The 19,375-nt window shown below is 37.7% G+C and overlaps 1 protein-coding gene across 22 annotated transcripts in view; it reads right to left on the bottom strand.

Moving 5' to 3' along the window:
* LARP4B (La ribonucleoprotein 4B) overlaps positions 1–19,375 on the bottom strand; it is a 56,020-nt gene that overhangs the window by 17,152 nt on the left and 19,493 nt on the right. For 20 of the 22 annotated variants that reach the window (XM_086864639.1, XM_086864533.1, XM_086864618.1 and 17 more), the window contains 8 exons: positions 7,941–8,088; positions 7,587–7,748; positions 5,421–5,502; positions 4,835–4,971; positions 3,374–3,477; positions 1,443–1,553; positions 907–960; positions 348–557 (listed from right to left, as the gene is read on the bottom strand). In XM_086864639.1, the coding sequence (XP_086720765.1) occupies positions 348–557; positions 907–960; positions 1,443–1,553; positions 3,374–3,477; positions 4,835–4,971; positions 5,421–5,502; positions 7,587–7,748; positions 7,941–8,088 (1,008 nt within the window). Of the gene's footprint in view, positions 1–347; positions 558–906; positions 961–1,442; positions 1,554–3,373; positions 3,478–4,834; positions 4,972–5,420; positions 5,503–7,586; positions 7,749–7,940; positions 8,089–10,008; positions 18,664–19,375 lie in introns of those variants that run through there. The other 2 variants (XM_023921880.2, XM_023921881.2) reach the window with 1 other exon arrangement.

Here is a 19,375-nt window from a genome sequence, read left to right as displayed (position 1 = left end):
ACTCTGCTTTATGAACATGTCAAAGAGGGCAATTCAGCATGTTACCCTACAACCTAACTTCCTGCTAGAAGAGCAAGATATCTTGGTATCTTGACAAGTCTTTACTAAAGAACTGCCTCAATACCTAAAAGGTTTAAGAAGAGAATCACACTCCATTCTGAGATCAGACACAATTTTCAAATAATCTGTCTTATACACCATGGCAAGGATTTTGAAGGACTGTTTTTCAAGAAGAACCAGAATCTTTAAACTCCCCTCTTCAGGCTAGGTGTGTTTCCCTACACCTCAGCAAGAAAGTAGTATCAGCTTTGAAAAGAATACAACTGTTTCAGAATCAAGACACTTACCAATGAAGGGTCAAGGTAGCTGTGTGTGGCTGACCAGGTCTGTGGGCCAATTAAGCTGTACAGTGGGAAGTGCTGCTGGGGACTGTATACTGGAGGTATGTAAAAGGATGCAGTGTAGCGCTGCTGCGTGTAGAGGTTCATATCCAGAGGCCTATATCCATTCTTTGGCAAAAACGTGTTTATAGCTATTGCCTTTGCTTTTATCCTTGCCTGCAAAGGAGATTAGATTATTTATTAAAGCAGCCTTTCAAATTAAATCAGGATGGTTCAAACTAGCAGCTCTCAAACTTGTACTGGACACTTTATCAGTCACTGCTTTGTCCTTCAAGGACAGCAGCAACAGCTGAATGCTTCCCTGCCACCTAATGCTGGGCTGGATATACAGCACTGCCAGAAATGAGGAAAATGAGAAGTGAAGTGGTATGTGCTACATTTCTAAACCCAGGTCAAATGGCTGCTGAGATTGGACCACTGAAATTTATATTAGAAATCACAATGAGCACCACAAAACCCAGAACATACACACACACAACTCCTAACATCATAAACCTCTTTTTACCTTAATTGGTTTTCCTTGGAAAGTCTTCACTTCTTCTCTAAGGTATCTGTAAGCCTTTAAAAAAAAAGAAAGTGTTAGATTTGTCAAATGTAATTTAAATAAAGGAAACTTAAGTTTTGACAGGCTAAGCCTAACAATTCCTGTAGTATCTGCTGATGTTACAGTATAGCAAACTCTCATACATCACCTGCATTTAGCAACATTTAACTGATCATTGAGTGCTTCAGGAGCATTAAAACTCTAATGGTTTAGACTGAAGCATTTCAATGTGTCACCCAAAATATCAACACTCTCAGTACAAAAAAAATCATAGCTTTAGCCAGGAAGCCAGAATATGTAAACAAGATTAAAAAAAACTCTTAAGTGTTAATTTCACTTGTTACAGAAAACTGGATACTAGCTAAGGGAAAGAATTACTTTTTTTACGGTTTGGGGTGTTTTTAACTTGTTACACATTTGTAATACAACCTGTCGATTCACCCTCATACTATCCTCATTTATTTTACATTCTAATATGCTTCAAAAAACAGAGTTACCTGCTGTGCATCAGCTTCTGATTCAAATGTGATGAACCAATTGTCATTATAGGCAAACTCACAGTTGATGAACTTAGGCAAATTGTCTCCTTTGAAAAGTGCTTCAACCTCCTGGGGAAAGTGGTTTGATAAGGAGGTGGGGAGATAAGGAGGGAGAGAAGAAAACATCAGTGCAAAATGCAAAACTCTTGACACTCCAAGAAAGAAAGACAGGAAGCACTGCTGGGTTTACAAAACAACGGAGTAGTTCAGAACACCTGCAGTAGAGTCAGCATCGTTCTGATCTCCACACTGGAAGGAATTCAAACTAGCCCTGTCTAAGGCCATACTGAAGAGAGTTTTAGCTGGGAGCTATTTAGGCCACAGAAGACATTTAAACTTGGAATCAAAAGAAATATGCAGAAATGTGCAGAAATATGTCTATTTCTCCCCATCCCCAAAACCATGGAGCCACATGAAAACCTGTGCATGTGGAATGGGACAGGAAAATCCTGCCCTTTCAGCAGAAACCTGCAGGTAAGCTTTAACTCAAATATCTACAGATTCATGTATTTGAAACAGGGCTTATGTTACCCTCAAACATAACTGGCTAGTTTCTAAAGAAGAACCAGACCCTGGATTTACCTGTTTTAATTCATTTGCATATTTTTTTGTTTTGTCACAGATTTAGGGTGAGCAGCATCAAAAGGCAACAACTTGGGAGGCCTTACAGCATCTTGGAATTTTGCTGCTTAAATGAAGCCTGACTCTGCTGTGCCAGAAAACACAGGCTGGTTAGCTATTTGGTTAGTTAAGTCTAGATTTTTCCAGTCCAACAAATTTAAACATGATATATAAAACATTTCATTAGAGACCAACTCTTCTGAAAAGATTCTTCAGAACTCTGTTGTTGTCAAACATTTAAGAGTTAACATCCAGTGCTAATATATCCAATCTGATGAACTGATGACAGAAAAAAAATAAATATGAAAAAAAAATCTACAATACTAAAATTTAGGCAGTCTTTGAAAGGCTACATTTCATTTGGAAAGGTAGAAATAGCCACTATTTTTAGCCTATTTACATAGCATATATCCAACTTCTTCCCTCCAAATTATTTTAGCATTTTGTTTCATTCCTGTTTATTAAGGCCACTTACTTTTTTGCTATCAGTTTCCAAACTGCAGTACTTCTGATTTTTGTATGGCAATTAATTATATTTGATTATCCATTACATTGATGGTTATTAAGAAGAGCAACTCTTTCAGAATCTTTAGGTCTTCCTTGTAAAATTTAATAGAAGAGAAATTAAAATATATATCCATCATTAAGTATTAGCACCTTCTCTTTTTGAAAATTCAGCATGGTTTAATTATGACCCCATAATTTTTTCTAATATTTCCATTAGTCACAGTCCCTGCTTCAGCAGAGTGGTATGAAGTATCTTTCTAAGAATGAAGTTCTCCAGTCTTGCACTCATTCCACAAGCCAGTGGAGATCCTTAGTGACTTACTGACACCTCTCACTTCAGCATTATGGAAACATTTACAAAGCTTTAACTACTTTACTTGAACAAGCTTCAAGGTGCAACGGTGGCATTTTCTAGTCTATGACTTACCTTCTTTCATCTTTGTCTATTTAACCAAGGATCTAAGAATCAAGTGCATATAGGTAAGACAAAGTCCAAGAAAATGATGTATCTCTACCAAAGACAGCACTATCAGTTTCTCAGCCCTCTACAGAACCACAGGTTCTACCACAGTCTTCCTGTGAGAAGCATGCTTCTATCAAAAATATTTCTTACCCAAACAGCACAATAAACTAAGTTTAAGGAGTGCTGTTAGAAACTAAAAGTGTAGTAAAAAATGTGATGTGCTTATTGAAATTTAGTAGAAATCTAACTTCCAAGTCCTAAGGGAGAAGTATTCTTTTCTGAACAAGGGAACGCTTACTTCAATGGGAGTAGATTCAGGTACTTCACGTAAAATCACAATACAGCGATTCTGATTTGGCCGAACTTTTTCCCCCTTTTCATCCACTTGAACTAAAGGCAACGCTAAGAGAGAAAAGACAAGAATGCATTTTAGCTGTCAGCAAACCTAGTAGCTTTGAACTCCAAAAGATGCTGTGAACACAGGCTTACAATGCAGAGCTTCAAATATTTTTGAACAATAAGAAACAAGCAGACAATGTTTCTGTTCATCATTTACATACCTGAAGAACCCTTCCTAGTTTTTTACAAAACTTGTAGCTCTAGCCAAATTCAATCTGAGCGGAGCTTTTCCATTTATAACTGCATCTCTGCACACCCTGGCAATGCCCTTGTAGCTCTCACCAGGTATTCATCCACTTCTCCATTTCTGGAATGCCTCTCTCTTGTTTTGAGCAGACTCAGAAGCACAGAGTTAAGCCAAGGGGGTCTCTTGATCCACCTACTTCCCCTACCTTTACAGGGGATGAAATGTTTTTGTGATTCCAGGAGAGAACTCCCAGCACAGTAGTATACTTAGTGCCTTTATCCTCCATGGAAACTTCCCACAGAATCCCTCCCAACTGTGCTCTGAGCAAGCTGAAGTTTGCTCTTGCAAAATCTAAAACCTTAGAAACACTCAGTGTGCTCAGCATGACCCCAAACACCACAGTTCTGTGACTGCTGCAGCCAAGGCTTCCACTGGCTGAGAGATTACAAAGCAGGTTTTCTTAGTTTCTGAGTGGTGAGTCCAGCAGTACCTCATTCCTGGTCGGCACATCTAACACTTGTATGGGGAAACAGTCCTCTGCACATTCCAGAAATTTGATGGATGACATGAGCTGCTGTATTGTTCTTTCAACAAATACCTAAGCCATTGAAATCGACTGTAAGAACTAGGTTTGGCTGACCCAAAGCTCTCGTAAGTGACTCAAATATTGCTCTGTTGGCTTTATTGTCTTCATTTAGGTCAGTAGCAGATGCCAACTCTAAGATCCCCCTCAGAAACAACCCTCAAAGTCTTGGCCCACAGGTTCTCCATACAGCTTCCATGACTGATGCAGTTGATTTCTATACATTCACAGTTCTCCTCAAGAGAGAGAGACTCCTCCATCCTTTTTACCCCATCTGTCTTTACAGAACAGTCTAGAGATATCTAGTACGATCCTCCAGTCATGTGAGTTGTCCCACCACATCACACAACTTAAAATCATTAATTTTTATTTGCACAGATCATTATTCAATAGCTATGGAGTAGGTGTGATTAAACTATAAACTGTGACTATAACTGTGGTAGCCTAAGCTGCTTGGGTTACTTAATGCCATACAGAGAAACAATGGCATTTTACTGCAGCGCAATAAGAAGGAAGAGATGAAAAATTCAGATTAATAGTTCTGCACCAATAACCAAAATGCCTTCAAGCACAGAGGAACTTTTACTTACATCTCAGCACTTCAACAATCAAATCCATATCAGTACTGAGTTTCTTGACATGATCAAGATTTGCTACTGTCATTATTGGCATATACTGATCACTGTCCATCTGTGATATAAGGTACATGTCACTGGCAAGATTTTCTCTGTTGGGAGAAACAAAATAGGGAAATGTCACAGATTAATTTTGTCTAATAAACTTGAGACAAAAATTCATCACAAAGTAGAAGGCAGATTCCTTCAGCACTTTTGCTAATTAATGAAAATCACAGGCTTAAACAAAGCTTGCTAAATGGCTTAAGTTACTCAGTTTTAATTATGACCAGTAAAGATTACAAAAATTCACCTGATCTGTAATTGCTTGTAACTACTCTCACTTCAAACCCATGTATTTGCTAGTTTATGCATTAGGCACAGGGGTTTCAGGTAAGCTCTAAGACATACATCAGCACAACACATTGAAATTTCTGTGCAGTTTTTTTTTTGAATTCTCATCCTTTCCCACTGAGTTTTAAGTAACAACTAAGAAATATATTAACATACATCCCAAGTTCTTAGTCATCCTCCAGTTTGGTACATTCAGGTAAATACATACCTAGATAAACAGACTTCCAGTGTCTTTTTCAGTAATTCTCGTAAATCTTCCTGACCTTCTGGCTGCAACTGTTCATTTCCACCTAATAGTTAAAATACTTCAGATTAAAAAGTAACTCTGCTATATTACACAATATCTATTTAAAACAAGCCATCATGTCTATTACTGACTACATAACTAGGAACAAATTTTCAAATTCAATGGATGTTCATTATGTTAGTTACCAAGTGCCGAAATTGCATGGCAACACTTTTTATTTGAGACAGAAAAAAGAAACCATGTCTGACTTTACTTGTTAACCTCTGTTCCCAAATACATAAAAATCTGAAGCACTTTTAGAACAACTAAAGCACATTTCAAAGTAAATACTGACGTGATTTGGCTTGTAGATCTGTGTTCTATTCTCAGGACAGTAACCAATTCCTAGCTGACAAAACCCTGATTAACGCAATGCAAGGGAACAACGCAATGGAGGCACTCCATGCTTCTGGTCTCACTCTAAATTACCAATACATTAATTCAGAGAAGGTTTTCAAAAATATAGCTACGGAATATCAGCAGATATCCAATCTACTAACAACAGATATGTAATCAATTTACAATCTTTTGGTTAAGAAGGCAAAATTAATCTCTTTCTTATATGTGAAAGATTAAAAATTATCACATGGAACATGAACTTCATGTTCCATTTTGTTTAGATACAATATACCAGTGTCATTAGAGGGTAAACTCACTGTGTTTAAATACTAGAAGTGTTTAAATACTAGAAGTTTTGCACGGCCTTTAGCGATTTATACATTTAGTAGCACATTGTTCATCTAAATATATATGTATGTAAACGTAAACTAGCTTTTTAGAAGTATTTCATACCAACTATTGTCCTCTATACCCTTCCCTTCACTAACATTCATCCTTTTATTCAGCTCTCTCTCTTTCTTCTTCCTAAAGCAACCTCTAATTTTCTCCCACCATGCTGTCCTTCACGTGTCCTACTCCGATGAAAAGAACACCAACACCTGAGAAAAACATGTATCACGTTCTAGCCACTATTTCCTCTCCCTGTCTCCTCTTTCCTGTCCAAAACCCAGTAAGGACCAAAATCACATGCATTTTTAAAAATAATTACTAAAAAATGAAAGATCAGATTTCAGACTTGTGACCATGTGTCTCTATTCATCAAGTGGAACAGACCTGACCTCCTGTTCAGCTCTTTACAACATTATCGGACTCTTGTTAAAAGTTAACTATTTTTGGTACATAAAAGACATACTGACAAGTTACAGCATTAATCTGAAGAATACTGTTCTCTTCTAGAGCATGATGCACCATTAATCCAATCTTCTGTTCACTGGCTATTTATTATTTAATATTCCCTGATAGTACCCTTAAGTAGAAGGGTCAATGAGAACTTTCAGTTTTTAAATACAAGCAAAGATGATGCCACAGCTATGTCTGATTTCAGTTGCCTTGATTGCGAGCTATTACGGATGCTATACTGGTAATTTTAAATACAAAATCAGCTAAGCACAATAAACAGACCTGTTGTGAATCTCAAGAAACACTCAGTACATTTGCCTCTCCTTCCCATCCCTCATCTCAGTTCAAATAGTAATCCTACATGCATCTTGCAGACCTTCTGTCCCATTCAATGAGACATATAAGTATGGTGAATCTCAAGGCTAGTTTCCAGAAGTTTCCTAAAACATACCATCTGGTGTAGACTACAGCTACTATTAACAGTTGCACTGAAATCTTGGAAGTTCATTAAATAAGAATGTGAAGAAGTTAAGACTAAAATGTCACTTATTTTAGCATTTCAAGTATAAAACAGTTCTTTTCCCACATGAACATTAGTACTTGAGACACAAACTGTATGCGAGTCTCACCTCAGTACCTGACCCAACCACAAACACATATTTGTTTGATTCTGTGCAGTACCTTGTAAGATGTAAACCAGGAGGAGACAGGTCCCTAAACATGTCTAAGTTTGACTGCAAAAAGAGACAGGAATTCCTAGGGTCATTTTAAAGAATGCATATATTGAACAAGAAAACTGGTATAGTATGGGGGGGCTTTTATTATTGTCCAGATGCTCATTGTTCAACTTAAAATACTTGTTTAGTTTGTTTTTAAACTAAGTCCAAGCACATCTTAGCTTTCTCCTACCTGTCTGGGTGGTTTCATGCATAGACTCATACTCGGAATGATCGAGAGCCAAAGGGTTCATATCCGTCTGCTCTGAGCCCGGAACAGCTGGGGACGGCTCCGGCAGCTCTGTCAGCACCGCATTCTGATGCTTTTTGTCACCATCGCCATTGGCATCCAGTCCTGCAACACACATCACAAACACACTCAAAAAGTGTTCTTTCTAATCACAGCAACACCATAGTTAAAACTAAATCTGAAATAAAGGTGCTTACATACTCGCTTGAAATTTTTTAACAGAAAATTAAAATTGAGACATTGCTGCATCAAGTTTTACCTTCTGCTTGAGCAACAGCCAGAAACTCTTATTCATACCTTCTTTACAAGAGTCTGGAGGCTGGTCAGGTATTTCTTCCCACGTTTTGCTCACGCTACCATCAGTGGCACCACTTGCTTCCAAGTGTAACATATGATTTCCCCACACCTTTGCATTGGGGTTTAACTCAGAAACCTTGGTTGACTCCTGCAAAAATAAATTGATTATGCATTTCAGGGATGCAGAGCAGGCATCTGGTGCACAGATACATTCAGTTTCAAGTAACAGTATCAGACATACAACTCAAAATTTTATTGTCATGCTTTTTCACACCTGAATATATTAACTGAATTCCCATAATCATTTCAGGTATAAACACAACTGAATTGTGGTGCACAGTATTCATTTATCTGATTAAAAACCACCAGAAAAGGCTATCCAAGGAGAACAAATGACAACAAACATTTAATTCTTTGCCTTTGACAGACTAACTCAGCCTGTACTTGACCTAGACTTCAGGCAGTTTTCTAATATACATGTCTACTTGATGTTTCTTATATTACTATTGTATGTTTCTGCAAAAAAATACTAAAAAAAAAATCCAGAAATTACAAAAGTACAGGGATTTTTCTGAAATTATATAACTATGTAACAGTTTTGATGAAACATTATGGAAAACTGAAAGCAGTAAGACGTGCATGACAACTTGTTACTACTTTTAGCAGATGAACAGAGCATTAGGACAGAAAGGATGAATAACCAGATCCAGTTAAATCATTCAAAAATAATCTCTTTTAACCTGGATTGGAAATGGACACATTTATTGATTACATATAGTTATATACAGCCATCATACAGATGGTCACATCTGTGCTTCAGAGACATTGCTCTCTCCAGTGCAAACATCTACTACAATACTTTTCTAGAGTAACATGAGACTTGTTTCGCTAATGTTAGAGCAATGTGCATTGGATTATTCTATACCAGGAATATATGTTGAGTGTTCTAATCTAATTACACTGGGAAAGAATACTGCTCATGATAAGACATACTAAAAAAGCTTATTAAAAGTTTGCTTTCTAAATTTACCGATGCTAGGAACATTACAGTGTTTATAAGCAGGCACTCCAAAACTCCACAAAGCTTTAAATCTTCTTAAACACATGCATTCAAATACTTACTATCACAGTACATAGAAAATATATCCAGAAAATGAAAAAAAGCTTTAGAAATTTTACTTAAACACATCTCTTGAATGACAGAGACTTACAAAAAGCAGAAGTGTTTGACATAACTACTTGCATAGTAAGGATTCAAAGATGACAGCAAGCTCCACCAGTTTCCATTTTTAATATAAGAAGTTCCCAGGAGACAGCAAACAGCCTCGAGTACAATCCACTGCCCACACTGCAAGTGCTGGGCAAGGTCAGAGCAGCTGTTCCAACACAGCCAGTGAGGGGAACAATTTCAGGGAAGCTCAGCAGCGAAGGAAAAGAAGCAGCAGCTGCTACAGGTTGACTTCTGCAGTGAGGCTGAGGCTGGAAGGCACCACTGGAGGTCATCCAGTCCAACCTGTCTGCCTGAGCAGGGCCCACAGAGCACCTCAGGATTGTGGCCACAGAGCTTTGCTTGTTTCTTAGCCCAGCTAGCCAAGATCCAGTCTAACTCTTTCCTCTCACTTCTCCTGCAGCCACTCCTCTCTACAGCACTACTCACCTCCAGAAGTGAGAAGAAGGTTTCCTAATTGCTACCAAACAAGAACTTCAGAAAATCCACAAACATTTCTTCCTATACAAAGTTAAAGAGCACTAAAAAAGGCTTGTAGCAAGCTTCCTTTCTGCACATTGTTTATCTTAAGCTCAGCTGGAACTGAGAACCTGCAATCAATTACTTTGCCAATGATTGAACTTTCACACAAAGTAAACAGAACAAAAAAAATCAACATTCAGCAAAATTTTTGACTTCTGCATTCTGTACAGCATTCAGTTTTCCAAAGGGAAGGGAGTCATCAGGTTCAGGACAAAATAACATCTATTTAACCAATGACAACACAGTTTGACTTGGCTTAGTCAAACTTCTAACTTCAGCTTTAAGGTTTAAGAGCAATCACTTCTGCGTAATACTTACAAGTTCATCTTTATCGTGCCATCCCCATGTACCAGCATATTCTTGTGCTAGCAGCTGATATGGGTATGTTTCCACTGCATATGAAGCCCCTGTTAAATGTTCAGGTTCATTCTGTAAGTTTTCATTAACTATACACAGTCTGTCGTTCTTCATGGTATCATTAGAAGCTGCATTATTCCATAAAAAGCCCACTAGATATTCACCATTACCAGAAGGAACTGTGTCAGAAAGTAGCTGATTTGTCCAATCAGCATTGCCAGTCTGAAGATTGATGAAATGTGACCACATTTCAACATGGGGATTTTGTCTGTCCAGGTCACAGGAGTGCTTCTGGTCACTTGATCCATCGTCCATCAGACCTAACACGCACTGCTCTGTGCCTTGCTGAAATCCTGCTGCACCAGGAGAGGCACTGGGTATTTCATAGGAAGGGGTAGCAGCATGTTTGTCTACCTGCTTTGGGTCAACACAAACTCCTAGCTCTTTGTTTGAGAAAATCTTGTGATCTGGCTGAATATGTTCCCAGCTTGTGGTCAAGTCATTCATCTGAGTATTTAATATGTAACTGGTTTTTTTCAGTTCAGTAGTCTCGGCTTGCAATTGCTTCAAATTCTCTCTGGTGAAAGGTTCTAGATTCTCAGCTGATAAACCAAAACCAGTGAGGTTCTCCCTTGCGTGGATGCCGACACACTTGTTTACTTCACTGTCCTGAAGATTACATTCATTTACATCACATATACTTTTTTCATGAGTTTCTGATCTTTCTTCAGTAAAAGGCCCAACAGAAATTTGAGTGTTCCCAACTTTTGGCTCTGGACTGGCACAGTGACTCAACTCAGGCTCCTCTGCTGGTCTGTCATGCTCATGAAAACATGCATTTTGACACAACAAAGGCAAAAAGTTCTGGTCTTCATTTAAGAGTTTACTGGCATCTTCCAGATTTTTAGTGGCATCTTGTAATTTTACACTCCTGTGCATACAACTGTCTGTGGCTGCAGGTACATTGGAGTCAGAGGGAGCATTCTGACTGTCAGGCAATCCTTTACTGCAATTGAAGATGCCTTTATCACAATCAGCAATGTTAGCATCCAGATTCTGTTCTACATTTTCTGCCTTGTTATCAACAGACTCATTTAATTGACCTTCAAATTTTGCCTGTTTTACACATTCTGCTACATGCCCAGCTATTTTGGCTGACTCAGTCTCCGTACTCCATTGATTTTCCACTGTGTGGAAGCAACATACATCCTGTTGTTCACCTTGTCTACTGTTCATGTCTATCTTATTCATATGCTCACATTCCACAGAAGAGACACTGGTTTTATTATCTGAAATTGAGTATTTGCATGCTTTACCTTTATTTTCTAGTGACTCCTGTGAAACCTGACACTCTAAGCTGTTTTCCTTTAGGAACATTTCATCTGTGCTTGGATTATGTGCATGAGATGTCATAGTGCCATCACTTACCCCTGGTCTAGCTCTGCTCAAGTTACCAGCTTCCTCAAGCAAGTCACCTTTTAGTTCAGTGGCACTCACACAGATATCTTCCTCCACACCACTGTGGATTGCAGCTTCAGATGATGCCTTGATTTCAGTGCAACCTTTAATGTCAGTTTGAAAATCAGAACCTTCCTCCAAGTTTAGCTGTGTTCCAGTCATGTTCAAAGCTTCACAGCTATTCAAATCTGTACCTGTGCATTTCTCTCCCTCTTTCAAGGATTCTTCAAAACTGCTGTGATGTTCAGTAGAGTCTGGTGAAAATGTGTGGCCATCACCATATGTTCTTTCAAGTGCTTTCTTTTCCACATTTAATTTACTTTCTGCATCCAGAAAGCAGACTTCTTCATCAAGTTTTTCTACATTGTCCATTTTATGTAATTCTAATAATAATTTAAAGTTACCCCCCATGCTCTCTACCACCTGTTCAGGATTTATTTGCTCTACAACACTTGAGGGATGCCTAGTTAGTGGCACAAGTGGTTCATCAGAATGACTACTTGCTTCAGTTTTTCTTGAATTAGATACTCCCGTGTTTAACAATACACTGGAAATACAATCACTATTTTTCACCTTTTCTGAGTTAGGGCTGTATTGGTCCTCTGCAGCAGCACCCACAGGCTTTATGGACTCACAAGCTGTATCCAGTGATTCATTCCAACTGGCAGCACTACCCATGGTATACACCTCCTCTTGCTGATTCTCAGGGATGATTTCAACAGGCACTTTTGCTCTTAAGACATCTGCTACTGTACTGTTATTATTTAGCCTATGCACCTGACACCTGTCAGTCAGTAAGTTATCAAAAGAACACTGGATGTCTAGGCTGCAATATTCCTTTGTATCCTTTTTCTCCATGTTTGATCTACCATCCTTTTTATACTCAAACAGTTTTTTCTGTGAATTAAACTTGGCTTCCACTTGTGCCAATTGCTGCACTGGAAATTCCTTCCCTCTGTCTAGAGGCCGTGCCATGGTGCACATTCCTTCATCAGTAACAGCTGAGTTATCTATGTCTGCTGCAGTCTCTTCATGCACGGTAGCTGGCACCTCTTCATCCCCTTTCAAATCTTCAGCATCTACAACACAAATGCTGTAAAATTCTTTGTCTTTCACATTTTGACTGTTGTCTACATCAAGACAGGAAAATGCTGGAGACATCTCTCTATATGAACTTGAAACTTTCTGTAAGCTGTCACTCTTGCTGTCTTCAACATTTACTGTTGTTTCATTTTGCCTTGAATGGTCACATGTAACTGCATAATCCTCCAGAGAATTTCTATTTAAGGAAATTTCACTCTGTAAGCCTTTGTCTAAGGTATCTGGTACATGTGAGTTAGAAATATGATCAAACAAGCAATGCTCTTGTGCAGCTCCATTTTCATTATTAATATTGCTATTGTTATTTTCTATATTGTTCACATGCTGACTATTACTATTAGGTTTTTTAGGTGCTCTTTTTTTAATAATCTTATCTTTCTTTTCTTCACTTCTCTGCAGATTTCCATACGTACCAGAGACTCTCAAGAGGTGACTAAAGGAATTAAAGAAGTTAAAAGGTCTGCCATACATCCTCCTAGGGCTCCCATGGGGAGTATTTCCCATGCTGTTATATGATGAATATTTTGCTTTTTTACCCCAAAAGCCAGATTTAGAATCTGATGCTGCACAATCATCACTACAAACACGTTCAATGCCAACTGTCACAGCCGCCCCATTAACTGTCCTTCCCACTGTATGCAGATCCTGGCTTTCCACAGTTCCAAAAATTGAAGATAAAGTTCTACTTATCCTTGACTTTGTTGCTTCCTCTTCCACAGATTTTTGTAACAAGCTGGTTTTCTCCTCACTCGTGCTGTTACTCAATTCTTTACTGAAGCAGCAGCCCATGTTTAATAAGTAGTGTCAGAGGGTCTTCTCATTGCAAATCACTTTCCTCTTTACACTAACTTTCTATGGCTACTGAGGAGGCAAGCCAACACCCAACTGCCAAAAATAGCACACTTTAAAACCACGCAGGGGTTCATATGTCATTGCCACTCAAAGTCCAAATCCCAGTTGCTGAGCAATGTTTCAGCATTTCACCACATACACTTTAATATTCAAGCCAAATACTTCCAGATTACTGTTTGTTTAGGAGTATTACTGAGTCTTATGAACTTCTATTGCTTTATTTCCTAAAAAGTTTAGTTCATCCAAATCGTTAAAATATTTAAATGACACCTTTCACAATGTCCATGTGTGTCAGAAACTACTTGTTTTTATATTAATACAATTCCCACCCTCTATACAAGGATAAATGCATTCTGGCTTTACATGTTTAAGTCTGATGTGTAGATCAAACACATTTTGGACCATTTTTTTCCTTCTCCTCCCTTCCCCCAGAGCTGAACTTACACCACAATTACTTCTTTAGGAAAAACAGGCTAAAGATAGATAAGACCTCATGTATTCCATTGAGCAGTCATTGTACGTTATCAGAAGCTAATTCTGTTCCAAGCCTTTTTTTAAAATTTGTTATCTGCATGGAAAAAAAAAAAGAATACATAATTCCTCAGTGACTTAGCACTGAAGGGGGCCTCAAGATCATTTACCCACCTCAGGGTACTGTGACAGGATTAATTACACTTAACCTCAAAAAACATCTGTGTATCCTTTTATTAAAAATTCAGAAATATTTAAAAAATTATTTGACTGAATGCTATTCCTTCCAAAAGTCTCTCCGCAGTATAGTTTTCATTGGTGTACACACACAGACTCCTTCTGACCTTGTAACAACTAAACCATTTTTATACACATGTATTTACATACTGAAATATTTCTATTACTCTAAGTTCTTGTAGCTGCTAATAAAAAGTGCTCCTGCTTCTTCAAATAGGAAAAGCCCAACAAAAGAGATGAAAATACCCAGCAATCTTTTTCTGCTCTGAACAGAGTTCTTCTTTGCCTTCTCATTACCTCACATCGCTCAGACCTTCTCTCAAATTCATTATTATTATTTCAGACTTGGACCCCATACTTCAGAGTTTACAGAGTGTACAACAGTGCCACTCTACTCTGTTACCTAAAAGATATTGAAAATACGTAAGAGTGTAACACAAGACAGACCCTTAAACTCTATTTCAAATGTTCCTTCACAGAAACATTGAACTCAGTGCTATTTTTCCATTGGTTGTGCACCTTACGGCAACTATTATTCCACTAACTCTGACCATAAAAGATTGCTGAATTGGCTAAAAAGTACATCCCCTCTTCAGCAATTCTGCTTTGAAATTGTAAAGTAAGATCAGAGGAAAACTGCCCTCCCCCTGCCCCTTATCCAACCCAGGAAGACTCCAAGTGCCTGCAGCTACACTGTTCCTAAGGATAGGAAGTCTGATGCATCATTGCTGCCATCTGCTGCATTTTTTTTGATTCTCCCCTGGGACAAAGTTATTCAACATGCTTGGATCCAGACTGAAAACTATGCCAAGTCACTCCTCTCTTTAGCATTCCCTGGAACTGAGAACAGGGAAAGGGGGAGGGAGTTACTTATAATAGTTTTTTTGAAGAAATGCCATAAGCAAACAATTTAACTGTTTTTAATGTCAGCTTAAAGCCACAGTAGTACTTCCAAAGTTCGCAACTATTCAGAGAACTCCCTTATCAGGTAAACAAATAGCAAGATTTTTCTCTTTGTGATTTAACCATTACTAACTCATGCTTTATAGAGGGGAGCTAAGTGTCTCTAAGAGACAGACCAGGGCAAAGTCCACTTTTCCAGTGCCTTAACAACCACTTCTCCTATCAACTAATGGGAAGAAAAGGGGTGAAGTAGTTGAGATAAGCAGAAACTTAATCTAGTTTTCCCATACCCTTCTCATGTGCAAAGACACATTTTGTACTTGTTCCTTTGTTTTTATCTTAGGATTCCAGGGATATTTTCTATTTTAAAGCAGCTACTATTCTATTCTTTCCTATTTTAAAGCGCACATTCATTAAGTCAAATTTCTCAATACTATTTATTGTGGGATCACAACTTTAAAAAAAAAAAAGGCAATGTGAATTTAAGCAGAAAATACCACTCTTGTTATGCTACATCACCCAAGGAACCCTCTGGCTAAGCTTAACACTGCCACCAACTTGAAAAGCACTTAAAGTTCATTCTCTGCTACTTCAAAGCCCAGCTCCACTGGGGAATAAATTCTGTTACTTTGTTTTGGGATTTTTTCATTTATTCATGCATATTTTATCTCTGGTATATTTCTCATCTACTCAAAGCCTAAACAGGTCTTCTGTCTGCATGAAACAAAGTGCTCTGAAGCAGCACTTTCATAACCTGAACAATTTATTTTTTTAATAGGTATTTATTCCTATGTCCTGCACACACCTACACAGAAGGCAAGAAGTCAACATGCTTATTAACTAGAGTATACTTATCCATCTTTCACTTCTCCACATACCTATTCTTTGTCAAGGAGTAAGGGTTTATCCCAGATATAGCCTTATAGGCATAAAGGTAAAAACATAATCTAGATTTAAAGATACAACAACACAAGTCAAAACAGTCCTTACAATCTACTGAAATCTAACCTCCTTTATTCTTTTTCTATAATGAAGTCATGCAATTGTAACAAGTCCTGAAGAAACAGTGATTATGCTGCACTCCCAGGCCACACCTGATGCCATGCCCATCTGCAGTTAAAGGAACAGAGAAAAGCAGCATCACAATAGACATTGCAGTGACACTACTGCAGGCTTCTGGAAACAGCTGATCAAATTGCCTAACTTTCCCTCCAACAGATAGATCATGGCTAATGGACTGCTAAGAGTTTTAAGTACACATTCTACACATTGAAATAATTAAACATGAGCATTAGAAGTTATCTATACATATAAAACTACTCTTATGGCCTATTCACTTTTCTTATGGCCTTAATCTAGAATACCAGACAGAAAGAGCAAACATTGATCAGTATTGATCCTTCACAATGTTGATACTGCTCACGTCCAATTTAGTTTAATTCTCCCATTTCTTGTTTAAAGCTAACGGTGATCTCTTGAATTACTAAATACCACCTACTCATTATACAAACTGCTGCTTAATATTAAATTGGCATATAGTGCTTGTAATACAGTATATTGTCAAATGATCTGAGGATTACATGGTATACTGAATTTTCACTGAGCACATGGTCCTGTATTAAACTAGTAAGCCCGATTTCCTCGGCTCCTTTTTATTCTAAGGCTTACTCTTGAATGGGCTGCAAAAGGATTTTTGAACAACATAATCAAGCAGCAATAAGCCTGAGACACTCTTTTATAGTGCTTCCTAAGAAAAACATTTTTGGGAAGTACAACCAAGTGCCTTCTTTCATGAGTTTCTAGTTATTTTCCCCCTGCTTAGAACAACAGTATGATTGGATGTATTTACAGTACCTATAAGGATTGACAAAAATCACTGTACCACAGATTCCCATTAACAGAAACCCATGGCAGCTCCTGGTAATTATTCAGCTAGGTAAAGAATGACTGATGCTAATATTGCAATTGGACAGCAAGTTTAAATGGCCTCACTGTAACACCCTGCACTGGAACACACATTTGCAGAACTTGCTGTCACTTGATGACAAGAATCCCTCCTAAAGATATTTTCAAATCTCCAGATCAGGTCTTCAATCTGACTAATCAAAGAAAGAAAAATCTCTGGTCCTTGGAAAATACTCTGAGAGGCCACACATTCAAATATGAGCATGGCAGAGGAAGAGTTTAGGCTCAACAAGTGAAGAAAAAGACTGTGCATACCTTTAGCATTTTCTCAGAAAGAGTAACTGTCAATCAGAATACAGTCTGTTGGCAGATGTCACCTGAAGTGACAAAGCCCACCTCTATGTTAAAGAAGTTGAAAAAATAGCATAATTATCTCCTGAAGCTAAGAAAAACATCAAAGTTAAGATTCTGCTAGTATCCTCTAAGCTATGTCCCTCCAATGTGTAAGTCTAAGCTACTATTGACAAGAAATCCATGAAGACCCTCAAGATGTCAATTTCCTTCAAATGACTTGTGTGCAAAATTACTAAAATTCTGTGGTTAAATACTACTAAAATCAGCCAAACTCAAGAATGTTTGTGTTAGAAATGAACCATACTAGACTTGTGATTGATCTACATTATGCTTTAAATAGCAGTTTCATAGCTACTTCAATGCAGAAGAAAAGACTGTCTCCTCACTCAGAAGTTAAGACTTTGAAAAAAATGTTAGTGAACAAATGACCTGTGTACTTTTAACTAGCAACCCTAGAAAGTGATTGCTGAAGGGTTCCATCACAACATCAAAACTTGCATTTTAATTCAGTCACTACAGATTACCTATTTGACATTACTCACAGTAGAATGTCTTCAGTTTTGCTCTTGCCAAATAACAGAATATGGTCATAATTAGAAAAACTTAGTTATTGTTCAAAGAGAAAACAAAAAAAAAACTTTATATAACTACTTCAGATTAAGAACTAGCCTAATACCTTATTTTTACAGGATCTATAGAAGTGCATCAAAATTCCCCACAGAAATTCTCTAACTCTCTTCCTGAACAAAAGCATTTGGACTAGGTGTAAGAAGAGATACCAGTGGAAAAGCACAGCCAAAACAGCTGGGAGCACAATTCAGCATATTTCTTCTAAGTCTATTAAAAACAGACTCCTAGAGAGCTCACTAGGTGAGCATAGCAGTATGGCCCCATATCAAATGTACAATGAAATAAGGGTCAGCAAAAACATGCACCTACGTATTTTTGCAGTCTAGCCCTCTGATCTCAAAATAATCAAGACACAAGGAATAGCAGGTGATTTTCATTTCACCTGAAGTATGTACTTGCTAAAGGCAATAGTCAGAATTCCAGAAGTTTTTCTCCTTCCTATCACATTTATGGGAAAGATGCAAGTGTCTTAATGATTTTTGTTCACTAACTCTTTCCTAACACTCTCTGAAGATTTTCTCCAACTATAACCTTGTTCCCAGAACTTGCAAGTGAAGTCCTGGAGCACTGGCAAAAATCAACTCCTGCAAGCATGCCATTACAGAAGGAACCATTTTGAAAACACCACTGTTAACAGAATATACTGGTAATTATGCTCATAAAACAGAATGACCTTCTGATGCTGTGCATGTAAGAGTATCATACTGGTATTACTTAAAGCCTAATAAGCTACAAGAATCATCTTTTTCAGGTAAAATATTCAGCCAAAGAAATACTTTAATCACAATAGAACAAGTTATTTGAAATGTACCATTATAGCACTATGGATACATTCCAAGATATCTAAATTGACATCAGCCTTCTCTTCTCATGAAAATAATAGTAAGGTCTCCTGAAATATAAAGAAATGGTTATACTCTCTTTCTCCAAATAAGTAGGGAAGAACAGGAATTAAGATTTAATTTTTTTTTAATAAAAATTCTAGTATGTCAAATTAAAAGAACCAGCATCCATGTAAGCTTTTAATGCTAATGTACCTGTTAAAACACAGACACCTCCAAGCTCTTACTCAAATCTGCAAGCTGCTCTTACTCAATTTTACACACTGGTTTATTGACACTAATGCCCTTGGTACAGGGAAAAAAGAAAAACAGAAAAAAAAAAAGAAACCAGCAAATCTCAAAACTTCAACTTTCAGAAATATGGCAGAAAACCAGGTTGAATTTTTTCCTCTACTGTCAAATACGTAAAAATTCACATCTGAGAAATGTAAAACAAAGATGAGAACTCAGAATAAAAAAAAAAAACTGGGGAGAAGAACAAACAAAAAGTGCACCAGCTTTTTTAGAAAAGGAAAGCACGAGTTTTTCAGAATGCTTCTTAGTGCTTGTTCTGAGCTAAGTTGGAAGCAGGAAGT

The sequence above is a fragment of the Cyanistes caeruleus genome, chromosome 1 (genome assembly GCF_971803275.1).
Source record: "Cyanistes caeruleus chromosome 1, bCyaCae1.hap1.1, whole genome shotgun sequence".
Taxonomy (NCBI): domain Eukaryota; kingdom Metazoa; phylum Chordata; class Aves; order Passeriformes; family Paridae; genus Cyanistes; species Cyanistes caeruleus.
This window is presented reverse-complemented; position numbering and strand designations above follow the sequence as displayed.